This window comes from Culex pipiens, chromosome 3 (assembly GCF_016801865.2).
Source record: "Culex pipiens pallens isolate TS chromosome 3, TS_CPP_V2, whole genome shotgun sequence".
Lineage (NCBI taxonomy): Eukaryota > Metazoa > Arthropoda > Insecta > Diptera > Culicidae > Culex > Culex pipiens.
The window spans coordinates 128,115,459-128,139,636 of record NC_068939.1 but is presented as its reverse complement, the minus strand read 5'-3'; the positions used below and the strand labels follow the sequence as shown (position 1 = coordinate 128,139,636).

General features: G+C 35.2%; 1 protein-coding gene across 2 annotated transcripts in view; it reads left to right on the top strand.

The window, feature by feature from the left end:
• The window catches only part of LOC120430524 (uncharacterized), a 444,462-nt gene that overhangs the window by 223,177 nt on the left and 197,107 nt on the right, over positions 1 to 24,178 (top strand). For both annotated transcript variants that reach the window (XM_052711253.1, XM_052711254.1), the window contains exon 3: positions 10,391 to 10,728. In XM_052711253.1, coding sequence (XP_052567213.1) covers positions 10,427 to 10,728 — 302 coding nt within the window. In that variant the 5' untranslated portion in view covers positions 10,391 to 10,426. The remainder of the gene's footprint in view (positions 1 to 10,390; positions 10,729 to 24,178) is intronic.

The window sequence follows — 24,178 nt, the reverse complement described above, 5'->3', positions numbered from 1 at the left end:
ATTGAAGAATTGAAGAATTGAAGAATTGAAGAATTGAAGAATTGAAGAATTGAAGAATTGAAGAATTGAAGAGTTGAAGAATTGAAGAATTGAAGAATTGAAGAATTGAAGAATTGAAGAATTGAAGAATTGAAGAATTGAAGAATTGAAGAATTGAAGAATTGAAGAATTGAAGAATTGAAGAATTGAAGAATTGAAGAATTGAAGAATTGAAGAATTGAAGAATTGAAGAATTGAAGAATTAAAGAATTGAAGAATTGAAGAATTGAAGAATTGAAGAATTGAAGAATTGAAGAATTGAAGAATTGAAGAATTGAAGAATTGAAGAATTGAAGAATTGAAGAATTGAAGAATTGAAAAATTGAAGAATTTGTAAATCCCAAACACTTTTGCCCTTTTCAAACCTTACCCACATCTTTGAATCGAAACAAGAAAAATGAATTTCCCTCCAGGAGACCCCTTAGACCTGCACCATGTTCCCGGCAAATGCCACTTTTTTGTCCCATTCCTCTGGCAATAAAGAATGCTGTTCGAAGGATTGCCCCACAACTTTGTAGTTGAGATGCAAGAAACCACCAGATTTGCATTGCAGCAGCAGCGCTCCAAACTTCTGACCAACTTGTCATCACTGACTGCTGCACGACGACGGTACCCGAGAGGAGAAGGGTCAGGATGATTTTTTTATGATGTTGAACTGTTTTCGGGGCGGTTGAATTTGAATGCGATGGTGCGCAGTTAGTGCAGGGACCAAACAACTACTCCGGGATGTTGAAAGTTTTTGGGACAGAGCTTGGGGACACGTCTGGAATGTGGTTCCTGGGGGATGCCCAGTACAGTTGAGGGTGAGAGATGATGAAGGTGACGGCAAGTAAACTGTGCGGTCAGAATGATTGTTCACAGGGCCGTAGCCAGGATTTTTGTTCGGGGGGGGCTTGGGTGCAAAAATTCAAAGAGTATAGAAACCAGCAAATTATTTTTACCATTACTTGGTTTATGGTATAATTATTAAGATGAATTGTAATATTGTAAAATAATGTATGCAAAAATGTTTCACAAGATTTTCTTCTTATGTTTTCAATGTCTTTATTGAAGGAACTCCTTCGTCAAAAGTTTCTCTTTATTCATACAGCTAGTTTGTATTAAAGGAGTAGAGAAGAAAGTGTTTTTTTTACATTTTCTTGAATTGTTTAATTGTAATTGAATTTCGTGATAAACTGTCGCTAAATTTAAAATATACATAACTTGAATAAAAAATTTGAAACAAAAAAAATCCTGAAAAAATATCGATATATCTAACCATAAGTATTATATTTTTGTACTTTATACTGAGAGAAAAACCCACGAACAAACTGGTAAATTTGAACTATCAAATTTCAAACCGTCTGGATTTACATTTTCAGCTGTGTGATCACTGCGATGGTTTATCTGACAAATTTGTTTCAGAATTTGAGGATTTAAAAAATTGACAAAAAAAATCAGATCTTAATTAAAGGTAATTTTTAAATAAAATTTCAATGTATCGTTTCAGTGTTGCTTATCTTTTAAAATTAAAAAAAATAAATTAAAAATAAATTTTCCGATCGAATAAACGGTTAAATTTCAACCAACGAGTATCAAAAAATGCTTAAAGACATTCTTATCCAGTGATATCCAGAGTCAACATATTTTAAAGTCCATGAATTCATAGAAATAATTGATTTTAAATTAAATGCACCGTGCTTCGAAGTGCTTATTTCATTAAAACGCAAAAATTAACATTATCAAATTTATTGAAACTAGTGTACAAACTGTTTAACAAGTAATTTCAATGAAAATGATATAACAGCAACTTCAAGCAAAGTTTGTATTGTTCTTTACCGTTTGTAAAAGTTTGTATTGTTCCTGAGACACATCTTCTTGAAATAAAAAATAAACTTGTACGATAAAAAATATAAATGCGAACACGATTAACAAATTAAAATCATCAATTTACTTATTTCTTTATTTTGAAATGCCTGTCAAAACTGAATTAATTTTTAAAATAAGAGTTGATAACCAATATGATTTTAAAAGATAAAGGAGGAAAATAACGTAAAAGTGAATTGGTTGTGCTGGTTATCGAAAGCCTTTCTGTATCTTTCTAAACAAAAACAAAAACAAAAACACAAATGAAATCATTTTTTGGATTTCTGAGATTTAACTAATAAAAATTATGTTGAATAATATAGAATTGTAACCATTTATTAGAATCGATGTTTATTCAAGAAATATCTTGACTCTGGGAACAAAATCCTGCACATTTTATGGTTTAGAAATTTTATATTTGAGAAACCTTGAGAAAACTTTATGTAAGAATTCATAAATCAATTAGATTTTTCCTGTAAATCTAATATTAGTCTGCACTAGAATTCAAACAAAAAAATATTTGAAGCATCAAAAAATTAAGATTGAAAAAACATAATTTATTGAAATGTTTGAATATTTTTTATTGAATATCTTTATTTTGAAATGATTAAAATTTATTTTTTATAAAAATTTAGGATTTTTAGCATTAATTATTTTATTATTTTTATAGTTTTTGTTATTTTGCAATTTCTGATTTTTTAAAATTATCATGTGTTTATTGTAATCTTAAATTTATGATGTTTTAAAAGTAAAGAAAACTTTATGTAAGAATTCCTCAACCAAGTAGATTATTCCTGTAAATCTAATCTTAGTATGAATTTTGCTACAAGAACCATATTTTACATTCAAATGAAAATAAAAAAGAATGTCCTGTATACGGAGACTCCATCCAAAAAATGCTCAAGAAACAGTCAAGAAAAGATTTACGGAAAGATTTAGCTTTAGCGGTACGCAGCTGAAAAGGAACAGAACAAAAATGGCTTTGGATTTTTTTTTCGGGTGCAATATGTGTTGATGAGATTTTGATTTGTTTATTTAAATGCGACTGAGAATAACGTGTGAAAAAAATGTATTCGCTAAAATAATATTGAAGAATTGCCACATGAAGCCGGCTGTCAAAATGCTGAATCTTAAAATGCCGAATATGTTAAGAATGGATTTTGTTTTTTGCTCAGAATTAAGTTTAAAATAAGAGAAAAGTCATTACAATAATCAATGGGACAATAATGGTATTTTTAAAATTTTGATATTTTTTAATATTAATTATTTTATTTATGTTTTGGTTTATGTTTTTTGTTCTATTGATTTTTTTTTTAAATTATTATGTTTGATTTTTATTATAAATTTTGTGATTTTTTTATTATTGTTATTTTTGATTTCTGGCTTTTCTCTGTCTTATACCAAAATATTTGAAATCTAAAATTTAGAAATTTAAAAGCAGTAAAATTTTTAAATTCTCAATTAGACCGTTGCAAATATTATTCTAAACTTTATGTTACTAAACTCTGACCAAAGTCGAAAGGGTAGAGCAAACAATGAAAAATATAAAAAATTAAATTACAAGCCATTGGTTTATCATTTTAAAAGTGTTTCAAAACCTCACTTTAAACCAGTACAGTTGTTTTGCATCATTAGTTTTCAAAATATCTAGTTACTGGCGAAAAGCTTTTTTCGTGAAAAAAAACTTGCCGCGGTTCAACGAAATGTTACAAAAATTTTAAATATTTTTAAACGAGCCCAAACATGTCGTACATGATTATCAACGCAGAAAAAAAACATTTCAAATGTGTTGTCACTGCTCCTAAAAGGACTTAATCGAAATAAGTTATGAATACAAAAATAACTGTTTTCAGTTGATTAGACTTCCATTTCCATTGAAGCTGTGAAGCTATTTTTTTTTTTAAATATTGCATTTGTCCTCTGCCCCTTTTGAAAGGGTGGCAACATAAACTTTGGAAAATATTTACAATAAAATACAATTTAAAAAAAATTATAAAGAAATTTTTAAATCTTCAAAATGGAAATTCTAATCCATAAAATCATAAAATTTGAAATGAAAAAGTTTAAAAATGAATTATATATCAGAAATTTAACAATTTGAAAATGATGTTTAATTAATTTAATTGCAGAGTTTTTGAATCCAAGCTTTAATATTATTATTTTTACATTTTGAATATTTTTATCATTTTATTTCTTGCTTCAAAAATCGCAAGCTCATGCACAAAGCGAAAATTAGTTGATAATAAAGATTCACTTAGTTGATCTTTCGATTTTTGATACATTAAATAAAAATTGGAGAGTGGCCACGGTGGAAACAAATAAATGTGACCAAAAGTAAGCATTTTGGACGAGTGGTTTCGGGAAAAAGGATTACGAAAAAGTAATAAAAATTACACACAGATATTTCTTAAGCATTTTTCTGTAAGGTCTCAGATATGTAACTAACCATATTCTAAAAACCAAAAAGATAATATTAGATGTGTATTTCTGATAATAGTCGAAATTAGATTTTTAAAACAAAATCTGAATTTTGTAGAAATTATGGCATATTTTGAAAATTGTAGAAAAAATCATTTGTTAATAGTATGAAGGTCCTCAAAAAGATAAGGGATTTTAATGCAAATAAAGAAGGGTTATTAATTTTGCAGTCCAAATTCGACAAGTCGATTATCCAAAAGTTCGAAGGACTTCGGATAATCGAATCATGACCAAATTGAAATCGTTTTTTTTATTTGCTTGCTTTTAACATCAAATTCGGCATCTGCAACCACATTTGAGTTAGATTTGAACAATATTTCTTGGCCACCATTTTGGCCGCCACTTTGAATCTAAAAATTCTAAATTATTTTATGTTTCTTCAGGGGTCATACTTAAGTTCGAGCCTTCTATCGGATGGGGAAGTAAAACGTCGGTCCATTTGCACATAACCTTCGGACGCCTAGAAATGAGCAGAAACTTGCAACAGAGACCACAAAAGACCCGGGGGTCGTTAAAGTGGATTACTTTTTTTTTTAATTATGTTCGACTATCATAATTAAGACAACGAGATTTAAGGATTTTTGCTAAAAAATTATTAGCTTCCGAAAATGGCCATTTTTGCGCAACATAACAGGAGGTGCATTGCCAGGCAAGCTAGCACAGACATGAGTTTAAAAATTAACTATTTCTATGTAGCCCCGGATATTGCTATTTTCGAAGGCTAATAACTTTTTAGCAAAAAACCCAAAAAATAAGGTGTCTTCGGGAAAGTTTTTCCAAATTTAAAGAAGATATTAGTTATGAAAATTGGTAAGAACTGGGTAGTTATTGCGCCTTCCACAGGTCAAAAACTGAAACAGTTGCTTTTCTCCATACATTTTGACGATTTTTTCCAAACTTGGTGGTCCGTGGTCATAAAAAGCTCAAATTTGGAACTTAGGCTAGTGATCAATCTTTGATTTTAGGGGGTAGCCTCAAGAAAGCTCAGATTTGGACCACCCTAACCAATGTAATGCTAAAACTATGGGATAAATGAAATGTTACTGAATGGATCGATGTTCAAATCTGCAGCTCAATTTTTAAATATTGGATCCATAATCTACGAAAACTGAGCTCGGCAATGGACAGGCAAATTACTTCGTTTGATCAATCTATTCTTGATTCTCTATCTTACAAATTATTTCTGTGGAGAGAACACACAATCATTATTTTGAGATTTTTTTAAGGTAGTACAATTTTAAAAAAATGGGAAAAATTTCGGGGGGGGCTGCAGCCCGGTAGCCCCCCCCCTGGCTACGGGCCTGATTGTTCAGTGGCGTTGGATTTCGTCATTCAAAGTCAATTGATAAGTTCAAAGTAAAATATTGAATCTTCGACGTGCCCTCCGAGCAACGATGCCGATGTGAATAAACCCCTTTATGTTCGTTGAATTTATACGGCACCAAAGAGCATTAAATTTGAAACTAAAATTTCCCAAAGTGGCGATTTGTGTTATTTTGCGTGCATCTGTAAATTTTGTTTGGAATAATGCCTGAAAAATACAAAGGATTTATCAGCAAACACATTTGAACACCTGAGAATCCTGATGATAGAAATAATTTAACTTCAACGTGATATCCTCAAAAGTTATTATGGTGGCAATGTTTGTAAACTGGTTCATTTTAATACATTGTTCAATCATGATTAGGACCATTTAATTCCTTTTTAAAAAGATTTTTGACCATTGCAAATTTAATTTTTTAGTTTTTCTCGTTGCAGCTTTCTCTATTTTCGCAATGTTTTTTTGCGATTTTTTATCTTGTATTTTTTTTTATCTGGATATAACAGTCCAGTCCATACATTCTTCAACTCAAAAGAAACCATTTTGCACCGTTAGTTTTTACATACAAACAAGGTTGCCAGGTCAAAACTTGAAAATAATTAAGCCAAGTTTGATAAGAAAAAACTGGAAAAATCTAGCAAGCAAATAAGCACCAGTTACGGATGGAAGAAAGGTTGAGAGTGGTAATTTTGTTTGAAAAAAATAGGAATTTATCAAATTTGTGTGTTTTTAATGGTTCAATTTGCAATTCAAAAATATAAAACTTATAAAAATCATAACTAAAATGAAGGAATTTTGTGATTGTAACGTTAATTTTTATCAAAAATAAATAAATGAGAACTTGAAATCTGGCAAAATCTTTCAAAATCTGGAAACGAGCATTGTAAATCTTTATTCTGTCGGACACTTGAAAAATCTGGCATTCCCAGAGTAGGGTAGAGTAGTCATCAATGAGACACGGGGAACAATGATAAAATGGCTCTCACAAGACGTAGTTTCAACCAATCAGGCTCATATTTGGGGGAAAGGTGTGTCTACTAGATACACGTCTGTCATAATAGTGGTTTTGGTTATGGAAGCTCCCTTGCAAAGTTATTCATACATATTTGATTCTGGGGTGTAAAAATAAATTATGGCATGAGATGGGCTACAATGTCCTTTTATTAGGTTTGACCAAAATTTAGAATATACCCAGAATCTAGGATTGTCTCATTATTCCCCACTCGTTTCGACCCATGGGTAATAATGAGACAATTTGATTTTAACTTCATTTAACCAAAAATACAAATTTGTTTGGTATAAATATATTGATTTTAAAAAATTTAAATACTTTTTAGTATAACTTTTGTTAATTGAAGTTTCATGTTGACAAAATTTGCTTGAAAATGTTCAAAGTAAGGAACAGTGCAATGGAACAATATGAAAACAAATTGGTTTACTAGAAAAGTATTGATTTTTTGTAGAGTGTCTCATTGTTCCCCAGTTGAATAACTCTGGCTGTAGACGTCAGATCGATCTCATATTTTGGTCAATGTTAGAACAAACTAAAAGAAAGAAAATGCAACAAAGAGCTCTTTAAAACATGCTAATGAAAAAAAATACATACAAAATGGATGTGAAAATTTGTATCTTGAGGTAGGATTTTCTGATCAATTCTGGTCATTGATGTTTTCGGCAAAGTTGTAGATTATAATTCGAAAAAAATTAAACACTTTAAAAGTAATAACCCATTGTTTTATTTCTATTTTTTTCATCAAAGGTGTGATTCCCAAAATAATTATTTTTAAATTTTTGAGAGATTTTGATATGGGACTAAAAATGCATCTTTTGAGACATAGTGCATGAGGGTGCAAAATCTGGTTCCAAAGGTATGGGTTTTTAGAGAATGCGGTAAATTTTCTTTTTAAATTTTATTTTTAATTTCTTTCAAGTTAAATTAAGTTAAATGCAATTGAAAAGAACTTTACCGATTTTTTGTATAAAGTGCACCGTTTTGGAGTTAAAGTCACTTGAAGATAATATTTTCGGAAATTTCAACAATTTCCGATCAATTAGTGTCTGAGGTCCCACAATGAAATCGAATCGATGAAAAAGAGTTTTTCTAAGGGTCAAAAATTATTCTGTATTTTTCAACCAACTATATATCTCGAAAACTATTGGTTTGATTTTCAATGTTAAAAAATAAAACTTTTGTGAATTTGTTGATTTGCAAAATCATAGAGAACTCGCAAGTACATTTAATAAGGTTGTTTTTACTTAGTTAAAACGTGCAAGTACTCAAAAACTTACACAAAATTGGCTTTTTTTAACACTGAAACTTTATTGATCGATTTTTGGTAATTTTTTGGGTTTCCATGTAAAATTATCATTTATGACCAAATTATGACCAAAAACCGATTTTTCGATACTTTGGCTCAATTCTGAGGGCAGATTCAGATTCAGCCGGCAAAATTACATGGAAAAACATATATTTGGACAATTAATAAAGATATCTCGAGTTTAAAGAAAAACAAACACCTCTGAGATTTTTCAGCGTTTGTAGTGCTAGATGTCCTCTTTCAACGAAACGAAACTATTGGCACTACGCCCCCCGGGGCATGGCCTTCCTCTAACGTGGGATTTCTGCTCCAGCGCCTCTGACGAGACAGGAGAAACCGGGACCGACGTTTTACTTCACCATCCGATAGAAGCTCAGTGGATAAGGCGGGAATCGAACCCGCGTCTCATAGCATCATCGGGATCGGCAGCCGAAGCCGCTACCCCTGCGCCACGAGACCCACATCTTTCAAATGAAACTTAAAAAAAATGTTTAAAATTTGGCTTGCGCCTTTTCGAGATATTTAAGTTTTAAATTTGCATCTTTTTACCTTAAAATGGCTGCATCTTTTGACCCTTAAGTCCAAATTGACATGTCAACAAATAAAAATGTTAGTTTTTTAGAGCTCTAAAAGTGACCCGAATGACACTTTTCTCTAAAACTTAACCCTGAATTGCCACGTTCAAAAAACTGATTTTTGAAGGTTTAACTTTCTAGAAGACAAAAAAATTCCCAAAAATATTCCTGTAAAGTGAGATTTTCAAAATCACCCTAATCGTGAACCACCCTTATTTTCAACTAAACCAAAAGTTGCCCCTTTCCATTTGTAACAACTCTTTTAAAGACACCAAAGCTCCAAAACTTAACCATTTTTTGGAAAATCCTTTTCCACTTAATTTTGGGATCTGGACCACTGTGCATTAGGGTGCCCAGAATATGGGACTTTTCTCAAAACCTCGCTCCACAAGCTGAATATTGTTCCTTGAGTTATTTTAGGACTCTGGGCCAAATATGAGCTTAATCGGTCAACATTTACCCATTGATACTCGAAGGTGAAGTTTGCATGAGAAAAATCAAAAAAAATTTATAGAAAACCCAATTTTCTTACGGTTTGGTCTGTAGGGTGCGCTATTTTCATCCAAATATTCCCAAAAGTGAGATTCTTGTTGAAAATTTAATGCTCTACAACTTTGTAAAACATAAAAAAGCTGTAAAACTCGATCCTAAAAAGTTATCAGCGATTTAAAAAAGCCATTTTTGCATGATTTTTTTTTTTTCACCTGCTTTAGGCTCGGGTATCAATGGGTTAATCTCAACCAATTTCGCCCAAAATTTGCACAGATGCTTAAAATAACCCAAAAAACCGTTTTCCTCTTGTGGAGCAGGGAGTATTTTTTTCTGGGCACCCTACTGTGCATTCTTCACAACGATAAAGTTTATTTTTCTGAGTTCAATCTAAAAAAATATTTTTAGTTCAATGTTCAAAAATTAATTTCGCAGCCCTTCTTGACAGAAAGCATCCTACTTGACAGCTCGTTCCAAGGGGACCAGAATTGTAAATCTTTCCCTATTCCTGAGGGGAACACCCGTAAGAGTATCGGGGCCGGCATTTACAAAGCGGATTCAGCGACAGTTTATTAATCAACTTAATGTTAACATGTTAAGGTTAATGTTAACATTCCATAGGTTGTCTTCCTAAGGTGTCTTGATAAGGTCCAGTTTGTGACGATACACTACCTTCCCTTTACTAAGCAATCAAATCCAGAAGGAAAAAGATCACCAGTTGTGTTGGTCCGAGCCGGGATTTGAACCCCGATCTTACGAGGCGGAAGCGTTACCACTAGGCTACGTAAAATGTTGTCCTGCATTTTTTTGCATTAAAATTTAAACAAGCGATCCGACATGAAAAGAAAATTGACACAGGGCTTAAGGACCTCATTGAAGCTCCTAACGTACAGCGCCCATTTTAAAAATACGAGGCACGCCCATGGCAGAAGCCTGCTACTTTCACACTTCTTATCCGATTAAGTCCCAGCACGAGCGTAAAAGAATTCCGACTTCCAGCACCCGAAGGACACCAAAAGATGACAAAACAGTGCACATTCCGAGAGCTGCTGCTGCTGCTGTCCTGGGAGTTCCGCAGTTTTCTTCTCGGTGCCAAGAATGTTTTCGTTTGTAGCATTAAATTTGCATAATTTTTGCTGGTGTAGGAATCCGCAGGAGACGTTGTGGACTGAATTTTGAATGCAAAAATGTGCTTTTTTGAGTAGTTCTGCAGTGAGCTTCCCTTTTTCATCTTGGTGGAAGAAATGACTCACAAATCTTTGAAACGCTCACCAACAGATTTGTAGTTTGTTCTACAACACCTCTTTTTGTTTTCTCCTCAACAGACTGACTGACGCCACGTTGCTTCTGAGGCAAGAACCATGCTTCTACAGCCTGGGCCTCCGCTCAGTGCTGACCAATCCCAGCAACCGCCGCCGTCGCCCCAGCCCCAACTTGGGGCTCCACCCGGTAGTCATCCCGGTGGTCCGGGATCCGGGCTGACCGCGTACCTGCCGGTTCTGGCTACCACCGCCGGGCCATCCTCGCTGACGTCGTCCTCGAGTGCGTCCTCGACGCCCCCGATTCACCAGGATGTCAGCCGGTACCTGGACACGCTGCAGGACATGCTCAAGGAGGGCTGGACGGCCCACACGGCCAAGGACGGGCGGCTGTACTACTGCAAGTGAGTAGATCCAATTCTTAGCTCTGATAACGTTTGAGAAAATAACTGTCAATTTTGATACAGATTATTCGTCAGTATCTGAATTTTTCCACATAAAATTTTAAAATCCAGAATGTTGAAGAGACTGGAATTTGGTGTCTGCTTTTGCTCCACACCAATAGCATAAATACACAAAATTATTAAAATTACATCCTGCGTCTGCTTCGACACAACAGACAAAAGCTTAGTTGCCAACCCCCTCCCCAGGGGAGAGCTTTCATTCAACTCATTCTGGGAGAGGCTTTTATCATTTTTCATCCAGAGTCTCATTACGCCGACATAAGCTCTCCAAAACAATGGTCTTCCTAACTCACTCTCCCTCACTTCCACCATCATATTAACAGTGCCAAGCGTTGGCAACAAAACTGCAAAACTGTGATAGCAGCTGAATTTAATTTATTACTTTCACGTCCGTTGCACATGCTTGTTTGAAAAGCTTTCCCCAACCCCTCCAAACCGAACCTAATTTGGGTGGTTTGAGGTTACTTTGAGGTCGGTGCACGAATGCCGATGGTGGCCACAATGAGTGAGTGAAAATCATTGTGTGCGTGTGTGTACAACCCCAAAACTCGAAACAGACGGCGCGTCAGAGGTCGATGATGCCGGGTTGAAGTCTTCATTTCCTGAACAACAACAATTCCCTTTTGACGCTACTGCCTTTTATCCCGATTTTATCAACTGCTTTTCTGACTTATCTGCTTTTAACTCTTAACTGCCTTTTTGTTCAAACTGTGTTCCTGTCGAATTACTCTATTGATTTGACTTCAACTTCATTTCTGCCTCTTTTATATCAACTGATGTTCTGCCTCGACTGCCTGACTGCGTTTATGTTTAAATTATCTTTCTGTCCAAACCACCGTTTTGTTTCATCTGCCTTTTTGTCTCAACTGCCTTTTATGTCAACTGCCCTTTTACATCAACTGCATTTCTCTTTGAACAGCCTATATAAATTAATTGATAATCTACCTCGATACCTCGACTGCCTTTCAGGATCTCAACTACTTTTCAGTTCAAACTGTCTTTTTGTGTCAACTTGTGCCTTTCTGCCTCAACTGCCATTTTATTGCAACAGTCCTTTGTCTCAATTGCCTTTTTGCTTCGATTTCAACTTCATTAAGGCACTAATGAAGTTGAGGTCAAAGTGTTTTTTCAATAGCTTAATTTCGCTTTGTACTGCCTTTTAATATAAATTGATATTCTCAATTATGTTTCTGCCTAATCTTTACTTATTGTCTCAACTGCCTTTCTGTCCGATTTAAACAAACTGTTTTTTTTAAATTCAATTGCCTTATTGGTTCGACCTCAACATGAAGTTCTGCCTATTTATATCAACTTATTTTTCTGCCTTCCAATGGCCTTCCTGTTTCAACTGCCATTTTATTGCATCAGTCCTTTGTCTCAATTGCCATATTTTCAACCTCAACATCATGTCTGTCACTTTTATATCAACTGATTTTCTGCCCCGATTGTCTGCTCTCTTTATGTCTCTTTGGCCTTTTTTCCTTAACTGTCGTTTAGTTTCAACTCCTGTTTCAACTTCCTTATTATTTAAACCTGTTTCTATCTCAATTTCATTTCTCCCTTGACTACTTTGATCGAAACTGTCAAATGTATCGTCTTTTTGTAACTGCTTTGATCGAAACTGTCAAATGTATCGTCTTTTCGTCACAAACGCCGTTTTGTTCCAACTGTCTTTTGTGTAAACTGCTTTTTTGTTTTGACTATATTTCTGCCTCAAGGGGGTTTGAAGTCCCTTCGAGCCTTACTAATTTTTCTGCCTCAACTGCCTTTCTATAAAAAAAGGAAGAGGAAAAGGCAGTTGGGACAGAAAAAAACAATTAAAACCAAGTGACGGATCAGACAGAAAAAACAGTTGAGACAGAAACGTAGTTGGGAGGCAGAAAGGCAGTTGAGATTGAAAAGCAATTCAGACAGAAAAGAGGGAGAGGGACAAAATGGGTCAAATATAAAGTTTAACCCTAAATAATATTGCAAGAGACAGGACGCTGTCTGTACTACCTTTTTGGCTCATCTTTCATACTTTTTCAACTACCCATTTAAAATGCTTTCTGTATTGACTAACTTTTTGGCTCAATTACCTTTTTGGCAGAACTGCCATTCTGTCTCTACTGTTTATATGCATGAACTGCTTTTTTGTCTCAACGGCTTCAATGACTCTTTCAACTGACATTCTGCCTCAACTGTCTTCCTGTTTCACTTGATGTACCATCTGTCCTTCGATCTCAATTGTGTACCAGAAAGTGTTTGTGTCTTTACCTTTTTTTATCTGCCTTTTGCCTCAACTGCCTTTTTATCTCAACTATATTTCTTCTTCTTTTTCTTTCTGCCTTAATTGCATTTCGATCTTAACCGATTTGATGGCAAATAGTCTGATCTGTCTCTCTATCTCGACTGCATTTCGTCTTAAATTGCATTTATCACAACTGTCTTATCAGCCCTTTGTTTCATAAGAACCGGAATCATTTACCTTTTTTCCAACTGTCTTTTTTTCGGACTTTAAGTCAGTTGATTTTCTATCTCGAATGCCTTGCTGTCTCATTTGCTTTTCGATCAAAACTGTTTTCGGTTTTTATTGTCTTTTTGTCTAGACCATCTTATCTTTTTAAACTGCCTTTCTGCTTCAATTGCCTTTCTGCCTTAATTTGAGTTGATTTGGGCCTTCGAGTTGGCCAGTCAATTGTCGGGCTCTCTCGGTCGCGCGCGCTTTTTTTTTAAAACTGGACTTAGCTGAAAAAATACGAACAGTCTCGCGGTGAATTTTGTTCTCGTTCGTCGTTCGATAGAAGTTTTTTGAATCGATTAAGTTGTTAGATACAATTCGAGTCGTGTTCGTACTAACTTTAATAATCGTAGTCGCCGTTTGTTTTCTTAAACACGAAATAATGTATTCTATGCGAAAATTAGTACTCGCGAGAAAGTAGTGGAAGATTCTTGAATTTATTGAAAGAAGGATTCGTGTCATCGTGTGTATGTTGAATTTCTATAGTTGAGCCGGTTGTTCGCGGTCTAAACTGGGCAAATTCGTGGTGAAGTTTGTTGTAAAGAAGTTTACATGATAACGAATAATACGTGATTAAAAATTTCATTTCGTTTTGAAAGCCCTTCCCATAGCATCGTTGCTCGGATGGCACGCCGACGGTAAGAAGTAAAAAATACGCGATTGATAAGTCCTTCTCACTTTCTGGTCATATCATCTACCAAGATGAATCCTGACCTTCCCTTTCCTTCCCCTACTAACAAAATCCCCCACTTCCCGTGATGCTTGAAGGAGATGCTGTGGATTCAACGGTCTCACGCGGTGTCAACAGGTATAGAGCGACAAACTCTGTGACTGATGAGTCTGCAACTTCAACTATCGGACTAACATTCCTACCTTTGTTGAACTGCATCTCCTTGGGGGGGCGCCGGTATTGACTAAAAGCAGAGATCTTCAGGGGTTATACAGTGAGGATGATTAGCTCCCACTACTCATCTGTTGGTTCATTGTGTAACTTCAGCTGATCCGTCAATAACGGAGTAGCAGCTCATTGGCAGTCAACCATGCTCATGCTCATGCTCATGCTCAATTGCCTTTCTGCCTTAATTTCATTTCCTTTTCAACTGCTTTTTTTGTCTCGTCTTCTTTTCTGTTCAAACTGCCTTTCTTAACTGACTCATTCGGGCTTATCTGTCACTTTATCGCAATTTTTGTTATGTCCCACCTGCTTTCTTGTTCCAACTTTCATTATGTCTCAATTGGATCTCTGAGGCACCTGGTTGAATGTTTCAACTGCATTTCTATTTGAATTGCCATCCTGTCTGATCTGCCCTTGCAACTGAACTATCTTTATGTCTCTCTGCCAAACTTTATGTCAATTAATTTTCTGTTTACTTTTCTGTTTAAACTGCCTTTCTTTCTATGTATATTCAGATCTCAACTGACTCATTCTGACTCATCTGCCTCTTTGTCGCAATTTTTATTATGTCCCATTCGCCTTTCTGTCTCAACTTTCAATATGTCTCAGTTGCCTTTCTGATGCAACTGTTTTTTCTGTTTCAACTGCCTTTCTATTTGAATTGCCATTCTATCTCATCTGCCGTTTCAACTTTCTTTGTGTCTCAACTGCCTATCTGTTTCAACTGCCTTACTATCTCAACTGACTTTTTGTCACAACTATTTTTTTTGTTTCAGCTAACTTTCTTTCCGACTCAATTTGTTTTTTTCTCGAGTGCCCTTCTGTTTTTTTTCTTTCAATTCCATGTCTTTCTGCCTCTCAACTGCGTTTCTGTCTAAACTGTCTTTCTGTCTTAGCTGACCTCCTGTTTTAACTGCTTTTTAATTTTCAAATTTCAAATTCGGTTTTATTGGTGAATAATCAGATACAATAAGTTCTTTTGAGGTACAAAACAGAGTTTTGGAGTTCCTTTCAGCTGTGTGTTACATCATAATCCATTTTGGAACAGTTATTGCTAGTTAATAAAGGTGTTGCCAAGAGTAAGAAAAATAAAGAAAAAAAAAACTTACTAAAATTGCAAGGGAGCTTTTTAATTTCAAATGTCTTTTCCTAATCTCTTTTTTGTTTATACGCATTTTCTGTCTCAATATTCTTTCTGTCTCAACTGCCTTTCGATCTTAACTGTCCTTCTGTTTCTGTTCCAACTGCCTTTGTGTCTCAACGACCTTTTTGTTTCAGCTTCGTTCTTAACTTTTTTTTCCGATCCAATTTGTTTTGTCTTAAGTCATCTTTTTTGCCTTCTTTGCTTTTCGATCTCAACTAACTTTCTGCCTTCTGCCTTCTGATTCCCAAAAAAGTGTCCACGTGATTTATGGATGGTCCTTTTAATCTGTCTCATATTTCTATCCTGACTGACTTTTAGTCTAAACTGCATTTCCAGCTGCCTCGTGTTTCTATTCTATTGTCGTAACTTTGTCTCAGCTGTCTTGCCGTCTCAACTGCCTTTATGTATTTTCAGTATTTAGAACTCTGTCTCAATTGTAATTCTGCCTTAACTGTATTTCTTCCTCATATGCAGTTCTGTCTCATCTGCCTTTTAGTCTCATCTGTCTTTCTGCCTTTATTTTTCATTATGTCTCAGCTGTCTTATGTCTCTTATATACAACTTAATTCTGTCTCATCTGAATTTCTGTCTCATTTGTCTTTCAGTACACATCAACTGTTTTTTCTGACGCAACTTTCATTTTGTCTCACACAATTTGAACATAATTTAAATCTGTCTCAATTGTATTTTTGTCTCATATGTGTTTCAGTCCCTTCTGTATTTTTGTCCCATCTGTTTTTACGTCACAACTTTCACTTTGCCTCAACTGTCCTGTCACCTCAACTGCACTTCTGTCTCATCAGCCTTTTATAAACAAATTAATTCTATGCCAATTGTACTACTTTTTCATGTGTATTCCTGTTTCATTTTTATTTTCTGTTTTTCTGTCTCAACGTTTATTCTGTCTCAACTGCTTTTTTTGGTTTATTTCTGCTAAGTTTTCAGTTTCCAGTTCAGATATTCTAATTCAATGTGCGTGTTCTCAAAACTAATGTGCCGCAATGATGCCGTTAGCACATGTGTGTGTGCGTAAGCAAGATTTCGCATCGCTGATAATCGTTTATCAAAATTCAACACAACCAACTCGCCCAAAAGGCGGAAGACTCTGTTTGAAGTGGGCGGGACGTGGTTTGCACGTCGGAAGCAGATATATTCCACCCAACAGAACCGTTTATTTCGCGGGAGCCTGTCAAATTCTGCAGGCCAGCTTGGCGAGGCTGGGTGGTACTCGTGTAAAGTACTTTGCGTTTTATCGCGAACATAATTTCATTAATTAACGCGCTTGCGATATGGAACTTTTGTTCGCGCCAGTTTGCGAGCTTTGATCGTGTGGGGTGTGCTTTTGGGATATGTTAAGCAGTCCATAAAAGTGAACAGCTTTTTGATGGTTTGATGCACCACGCGGAATTTGTGGTGCAAAATGGGTCGAATCACAAAAAGTGAGAAAAAAAAGGTGAAGGGTAAACTCAATTTGAAATTTTAATTCACCGCATTCTGGAAGCTTTCCCGTCGTCAGAATTCCACCTTTATCTCACCCCGAAGAATTTTCTACTTTCAGCAAAACCCCACAGTTGTTACCGTTCTCCGGGTTGGGTAATTAGATTTTGATCAGATTCATGTAACTTTAATGAGATTACGTGATCCAGCTCGTGCGGAGAATCGTTGTCGTCCCATCCTGAGGGGATGAGTCTTATCCGCAAGAACGATTCGAATCGATGAAACCAACCGACAAAGGACACAAAAAAACGGACAAATCTGTGCTTCCTAACTGATTCCGTCCCTCCCCCGGGGGGGGGGGGGGAAGCTTCCGATGTCCTGCTTCTCATCTGCCATTCAACAACCCCGTTGAGAATTCTGGGTTTTTGCTGGTGATGAAATCGTAGTTGGGTTGGGAAAAGTGGCAAGAGAAAAAAGCAAAAAAAAAAACCTCGAGTTCAGAGTTCCGAGGTCGAACCACGTCAGTTTGATTCCTCCTCCCTTCCCGATGGGAGGTAAAGATGCAGACATTTTCAATTAATTAAGATTCTTGAAGCTTTGGAAAGTAGCGCGAGAAACGACGATGGGAAATCGAAAGTTGGAAGTCTTCAAGAGGGGAGGGGCAGGTTCTGATGGAATTGTTTGCCAAATTAATTTACTCCTAACTTTCGAACTAGCGTTCACACATTCAGGAGGATCAGAGATCGGAAACTTTGACAATTGAAATGCAATTTCCAACTTGGTTTGCAATGCTGATTTGAAGCATTCGTAATGTGCACTTGTTCAAGTATGCAAATTTATTGAACTGCAATCATCCGAAGTCTACTTTAATTGGTAATTTAAGGTTTTCTGTATAAGAAACTTTTTTTGCAAATCCACAGTGAAACTGTCAACTTTTCCTGTCCTATGGAGAAACGAAACGGCCTACTTTTCCCTACCAAACTTAACAGAATGAAAAATTAATACTCTTCAATACCAGTGCTGAAAAGTTCTACTTTGGGAGCTGAAAAATTGAATTTTTCAACACTAGTATCGAAAAGTATAATTTTTCGATATTTTTTGTTTTGAACGGTGAATTAACTAAACACATGAATGTTTGACAAAAAAATCCATTCTAGAAGCGTTTTCGGAATTGCAAAAAATGTGGTAACTCGTAGCAAAACTTTATTTATTCAGCACTCGTCGTATTTATCCAACTTGGTAAGGGACCATCCATAAACCACGTGGACACTTTTTTGGGAATGTTTTACCTTATGTTTTTATGTTTTTATGTTTTTATGTTTTTATGTTTTTATGTTTTTATGTTTTTATGTTTTTATGTTTTTATGTTTTTATGTTTTTATGTTTTTATGTTTCTATGTTTTTATGTTTTTATGTTTTTATGTTTTTATGTTTTTATGTTTTTATGTTTTTATGTTTTTATGTTTTTATGTTTTTATGTTTTTATGTTTTTATGTTTTTATGTTTTTATGTTTTTATGTTTTTATGTTTTTATGTTTTTATGTTTTTATGTTTTTATGTTTTTATGTTTTTATGTTTTTATGTTTTTATGTTTTTATGTTTTTATGTTTTTATGTTTTTATGTTTTTATGTTTTTATGTTTTTATGTTTTTATGTTTTTATGTTTTTATGTTTTTATGTTTTTATGTTTTTATGTTTTTGTGTTTTTATGTTTTCATATTTGTGTTTTTATTTTTCAAATATAATTTTTATTTTTCAAATATTACGTAACATTTTCAAGGAGAGAAGGGAATTGAGCATGTCACAATTTTTTCTCAGTTTAAGATTGTTTTATTTCCCTTTTTTCTTTATTATTCTAAAATTGATATGAACTGATTTTTTTTAATTTTTATGCATGATTTCAGAATAAAAAGGGTAGTTGAATAGAAAAAAAAACAGAAACGAGGCAAAAGTCAATCATCCAAGCTGCAAGAATGTTTTTCCACGCTGGCAAGCAGAGCCAAGTTGAAGGAATTTTCCAAATTAGATTTGTTAACAGCATCTGCGAGGGAAAAGCGTTTCGTTTCCGGCCGCCCTTTCCCAAAAGGAAGACATCTACATACAGAGACATACATATATTTGCAATCTACCAGCATCCTCCAACGTGCAGAACGACGCGGAGGTTCTTGCAGAGTTCGACTTCGTCGACGACTTCAAAAGTTCCAATTCGCCGGTTGGCTTGACTGCTGCTGGGGCAAATTGAGGAATAAACTGATGTGTTTGCTGCAAATTGGCTCGACTTGTTGAATCGTGATGTAATTTGGAGGTGCTCTTCTGTAGAATTGTTGGTGGGGATTTTTTTTTAATTTCATTTAAAGAAACAACATCTTTTGATTTGTTATTTTCTACATCAAAAGGGTTTTCCAATTAGGCATTTGATCATGACAAATTATTAAAAATAAATTGAAATTGAATGCGTGTAAGCACTTTCATCAAGTTTTCAAAATTAATTAAAATCAGCTTTCTTAAACAAAATAAAAATTGTCATCAGCATCAACAGTATGTAAATTTTATTTCCAACCAGAAAATCCACCCAAAATCGTAAAGCTACCTCATAACTCCGGTTCAACAATATGTCGACAATATGAGCTTCACCCATCCACCGGTATGAATAAATATTCAACCAGAATTGCTCTCTCAACAGCAAATAAAATTAAAAACCTGTGCCTCAAAACACACCTCAGCTTTTACGCGAAAACGCAAAAGCTGCTTCGGCTGCTTACTTTAGCTTTGGCACTTGAAAAAGCGGTAATGAATTTAAAACTCATTCCGGTTAAGAGCGCAGCTTCCGCGTGTCATAAAATTAAATTCTGCTCACCACCCCCATTTTGCCGCCATATTGTGGATGCCATTTTTTTGTTGCGAAAAGTTAACCGTTAGCTAAAGGTTTTTCATTCCGGGAAACATCGAGGCCTGATGACGTCGTTAATTTTTTCGATCGTTAAAAAGTGAGGTTATGTTCTAGCAGGGCATTAAAAAGTTACCTTTTCCACCCCGGTTGCATTTCCTTGAAATTAACCAAAAACAAAAACCGAAAAAAAATCAGACCCAACTTTATCAACCCCTGCTTTAAGTTTCCCTGAGTAGTCACCGTCGTAATTTCTAAGAATTTATAAAAGGAGTCAAAGAAATGAGAAAAAGAAAATGTAATTCTTTGTCTGAGATTGCCATTTTGGGTGTACCACTTTGAACCGATTAGATAATTTTGCTCATCTTCTAATTGAATTCCATTAAGTTATTCAAAGGCAACACGATCTCAACATCCCGCACAAAATTACCCACCACCAGTTTCACGTCAATTTAAACCCAACGAAGTGCTCTCGTCCTTTTCCTTTTGGATAGGCCCCTTTCCCCCTCAGGATCCCTCGGAATCGATCTCATTAATTTTCAGACCGCGCCACTGCCGCGCGCTGTTTCCACTTGGGGGAAGGCTCATTAAATCCTTAAACAATACACTTTGCCGCGAAACATAAAATTGTGTACACCTTTTTGTACGGGACTCTTGCCTCCTCAACCACCCTCACTCACAGCAGATCTCACAAATCGTGGATACTCAATTAAGTCGAATGGATGTTGAAAGAGAGGGAAAGAGAGGGCCTTTTAGGTCTCTTATCACTGTCTTGGTTCTCTGTTGCGAGGTTAGTAGGGATGATAAAGGTAGCTTTAGGAAAGAAAACAGTTGTCAGGGTGAAATAGGAAAATTTCGGAATGTTTTTGATTGTTTGGATTTGTGGAGTCTTCATATAAATCATTTATCATTGAATACTCCAAAATCTGTATCTTAAGAACAGACCTTTTTTTTATCGATTTAGAGTCTTTGGCAAAGTTGTAGGTTATGATTAGGACTTAAAAAAAGTACATGGAAAAAAGTCCCATTTTTTTCAATATGAATTTTCATGAGTAAAAGCGAAATGTGAAAAAATAACTCCTCTTCCAAAATAAATTCACTTTTAAAAGATGTATCTCTGCAACCAGCCCTCCAATCAGCAAGGTCAAAAAAGAAAATTGAAAAAAATCTTATCTTTGGAAGAATATTTTTGCAGGGTTTTTTTCTCCCCCGAACATAGCCGAACACGTTCTCGTGTTTACACACTCGCGATTGTCATTTTCCTTTTCTCTCTCATTCCCGCTTCCACGATCATGCTACCGCAACAGCGTTTATCCACAAAAGCCGCCACAAAACCAATTTTGCAAACGCAGTTTAACGGGACGTCATGCGTGGTCGGCTCCTATTCGCCGTATTGCGTTCTTTCATTGCAGTTTTTGGAGAGATTGAGAGACTCAGGGGTCGAGGAAAAGAAGAGGAGTGATAGAGAGAGAATGACATCGCTGGGAATCACGAGCAGGGCTTGCGAAATTTCGACTTTTTTGGTGATAGCTGACAGAACACTCCAATCGTCTTCACCACGACAACCTGATTTTTACATTCTACTTTCGTTCGTTTCACACACAAAGGAATGAGTGCTACGCAAAGTCACTCACACAATCATTGACTTCCCTCTAGGAGAAAAATCGCTTGGAGAGCGTTCGTTTGACATTCTACCGAGATTCCGATCATCTCTCCAATGATAGCAATCATATGACTCCTGTCACCACGCAGCATACATTAGGAAGAGAGAGACAAAAACGAGAGAAAGAGAAAGAGCGCGTTGTCTCGTTCGGGCGGCTGCTTGAGCTTGAGGCATTTTTCGTTCGTTTCGTCTTCGTGTTTACGTTCACTGACCGTCGCCAAGCAACGACGGTCATGATAGGCGTTGTGTGTCAGCGATCAAATATCGTTTTGGGAAATGATCGCTGACAGAATGTTCTATCGAATATCGAGCAGTCCCGTTCAGTGATAGATCCCTTTTCAAGCATTGATCACGAGGCACAAGAAGAGATCTCACAAGCTATAGTGACGGCCGCTATACTTTCGGATGAGAGATAATCATTTGATAGCTTTTCTATCACTCATTTGCAACACTGTTTGCTTTCAAAAAATCTTTTCCAATTGCAAAAAAAAATCATTTATAAAAATATTTCAAGATGCCTGCATACATGTAACTTGAAAATAATGCTCCTCATAAAAAAAATCAGTCATTATCGATTGCAAATTTTATATTGCATCTCAAAATGGATTTAAAGTATTTGTTTGACATTGTTTCAAATAAAAAATCATCTTTTTTTGAATCCTTCTTTGTTGCATCAGATTGCGCACAATCCTTAAAATGCCTTTTTAGTACTTGAAAACGTGAAATTTTGTTGTCGAAAATAATTTTTTTTTAAATGATAAAAAGTCATTCTAAAAACCACGATTTTTTCCACGTATCATGTCCAATGGACATTGTCCATGTCTTTTTTCTTGAAAAGTTCTAATCAAAACCAATAAAAAAAAATCAACCCGCAAATGACTCAAAATCGATGCATATTGTTGAAAAAGTTTGAATTACTTGTTTTGTAAACACGGGTCCCCCACAGACCGTTATTATAAATAAAAAATTTCCACCCAAACCAATGATTGGACATGGTTCCTGGGACCATTCTGCACCTCTGGGCCAAGTTTCAAAATATTTGCCGGCAGAAATTTCGAATACGGTTAGTTTTAGTGTTTTGAGTAGAAACTAAGGGGAAATCACATGTAAAATGCGTAGGAAAAGATCAAAGTTTCAATGTTTTAACTCCAAAACTTTACTGGTCATGGTTTTAAATTGTATTAACATGTAGCAGAATGATATAAAAACGATTTACAGCACTGACTTAGCTGGATTAAGCCGAAGTTAAGTGACTTAAGTATATTATTTACAAGTTTATACCTTATTATTAAAAAAAACTCCTGCATCAAGGAATTTAAAGTTAAGGAACACTAGATAGCAAAAAAATAACTCAAAATGGGGTGACTTTGAGCCAAGGGTGACATTGTACCAATAAATGCATTAAAATTGCTTTGATAAGCTTGACTTTTATGTTAATTTATTTATTTGTAGACGGATTAATTTGGTCTATTTATGTTCCCACAAAGCAATTTGATGATATTGCTACGCAAATCTGATTATTCTATTTGAATAAAGCCTGTTGATTTAAAATTTAACTAATAAAAATAAATTTAAAATCTCCTGGAATCCTCCAAATTTGAAAATTATGCTCACATTTTTCAGTTCTGAATCAATTCCTTCTGAAATCAAATAAAACAATCAAAATATTAGGGAAACAAATTTTTTGACGTGGCAAGTTTGTGACACAGCAATTAGAATAAAATTGTTCTTTTTTGTTTTAAATCGTTTACAAATTTCAAACTTATGAATGAAATCCGGAGACAACTCCAGCTATCATTTAGCTCATATATTTTTGTTGTCCTGAGTAATGATTATACTTAGCAAAAGTTTAATGGCACAACTTCCCACAGGATTAATATTTCAAACCAACCAATTATTTTTCAACATTGCAGTTATCGTCATAAAATAAAAAATAAAATAAAATAACATTTTATAATTGATTAAATTAATGTCGAAACACTCATAGTAAGAATTCAATCGAACATATTGTTGATCATCAAGAACGTTCACTAATAATGTATTCAACAAAACAAATCCTACTTCTGCCCAATGTGAAAACACAATCAATCTTTTAACAAACTTGGCATATCTTATGAAAACATGAAAATAGTACAGTTAAATATCAAATCAAATCAAATTGTTCGCTCTACAACATTACCAGCCTAACTGGGGTGATTGGCAACCACGTTTAACACTCTACCACCGAACCCGGTATAGTCTAGTATGTAAGGCGATGTAGGATTTCAATGTGACTTGTGTCCTAAAACTCTTGTCGGGGTCAAACAGTAAGGCTTATGAAACTAAAGCTTTATCTACACCCAGAACTGGGCATCCGCATACGAGAGGATAGAGAGCACGATTCGGTAGTAAAATGGTACTGTGTGCGGACGGAGAGGATAAATCCCGAAATTACCGAGAGTACTTTACTCATGGGTTCATCTTCAAAAAAGTTCATCTATTTAAAAAAAAGTACCGGTACCGAGACTCGAACCCAAGACCTTTGGCATATTGAACCGTGCCTTTGCCGTATGGGCCACCATGGTTCGGTAACTAAGTGGCGGTCATTTGTCCATATAAGCCACTCAATAGGATGAACTGTTCCAATGAACGAATGAACACGCGAGACGGCTATACTCTCGCAAAATAGCACTTTCCTCACGTTTCTTTTCGTGAGGATTATCCTCTCGTTCTTTAACTTTGGGTGTATTTTTTAGTGTTGCGTACTTATTGAACTTTTTATGGCAGAGGACAACATAAGAACAATATTTGCAACGATTATACTTTGCAATTCAAGCTTATCGAGCTTGGTGTTAAGCTATCTGGCTATTATAAAATCGTAAAAT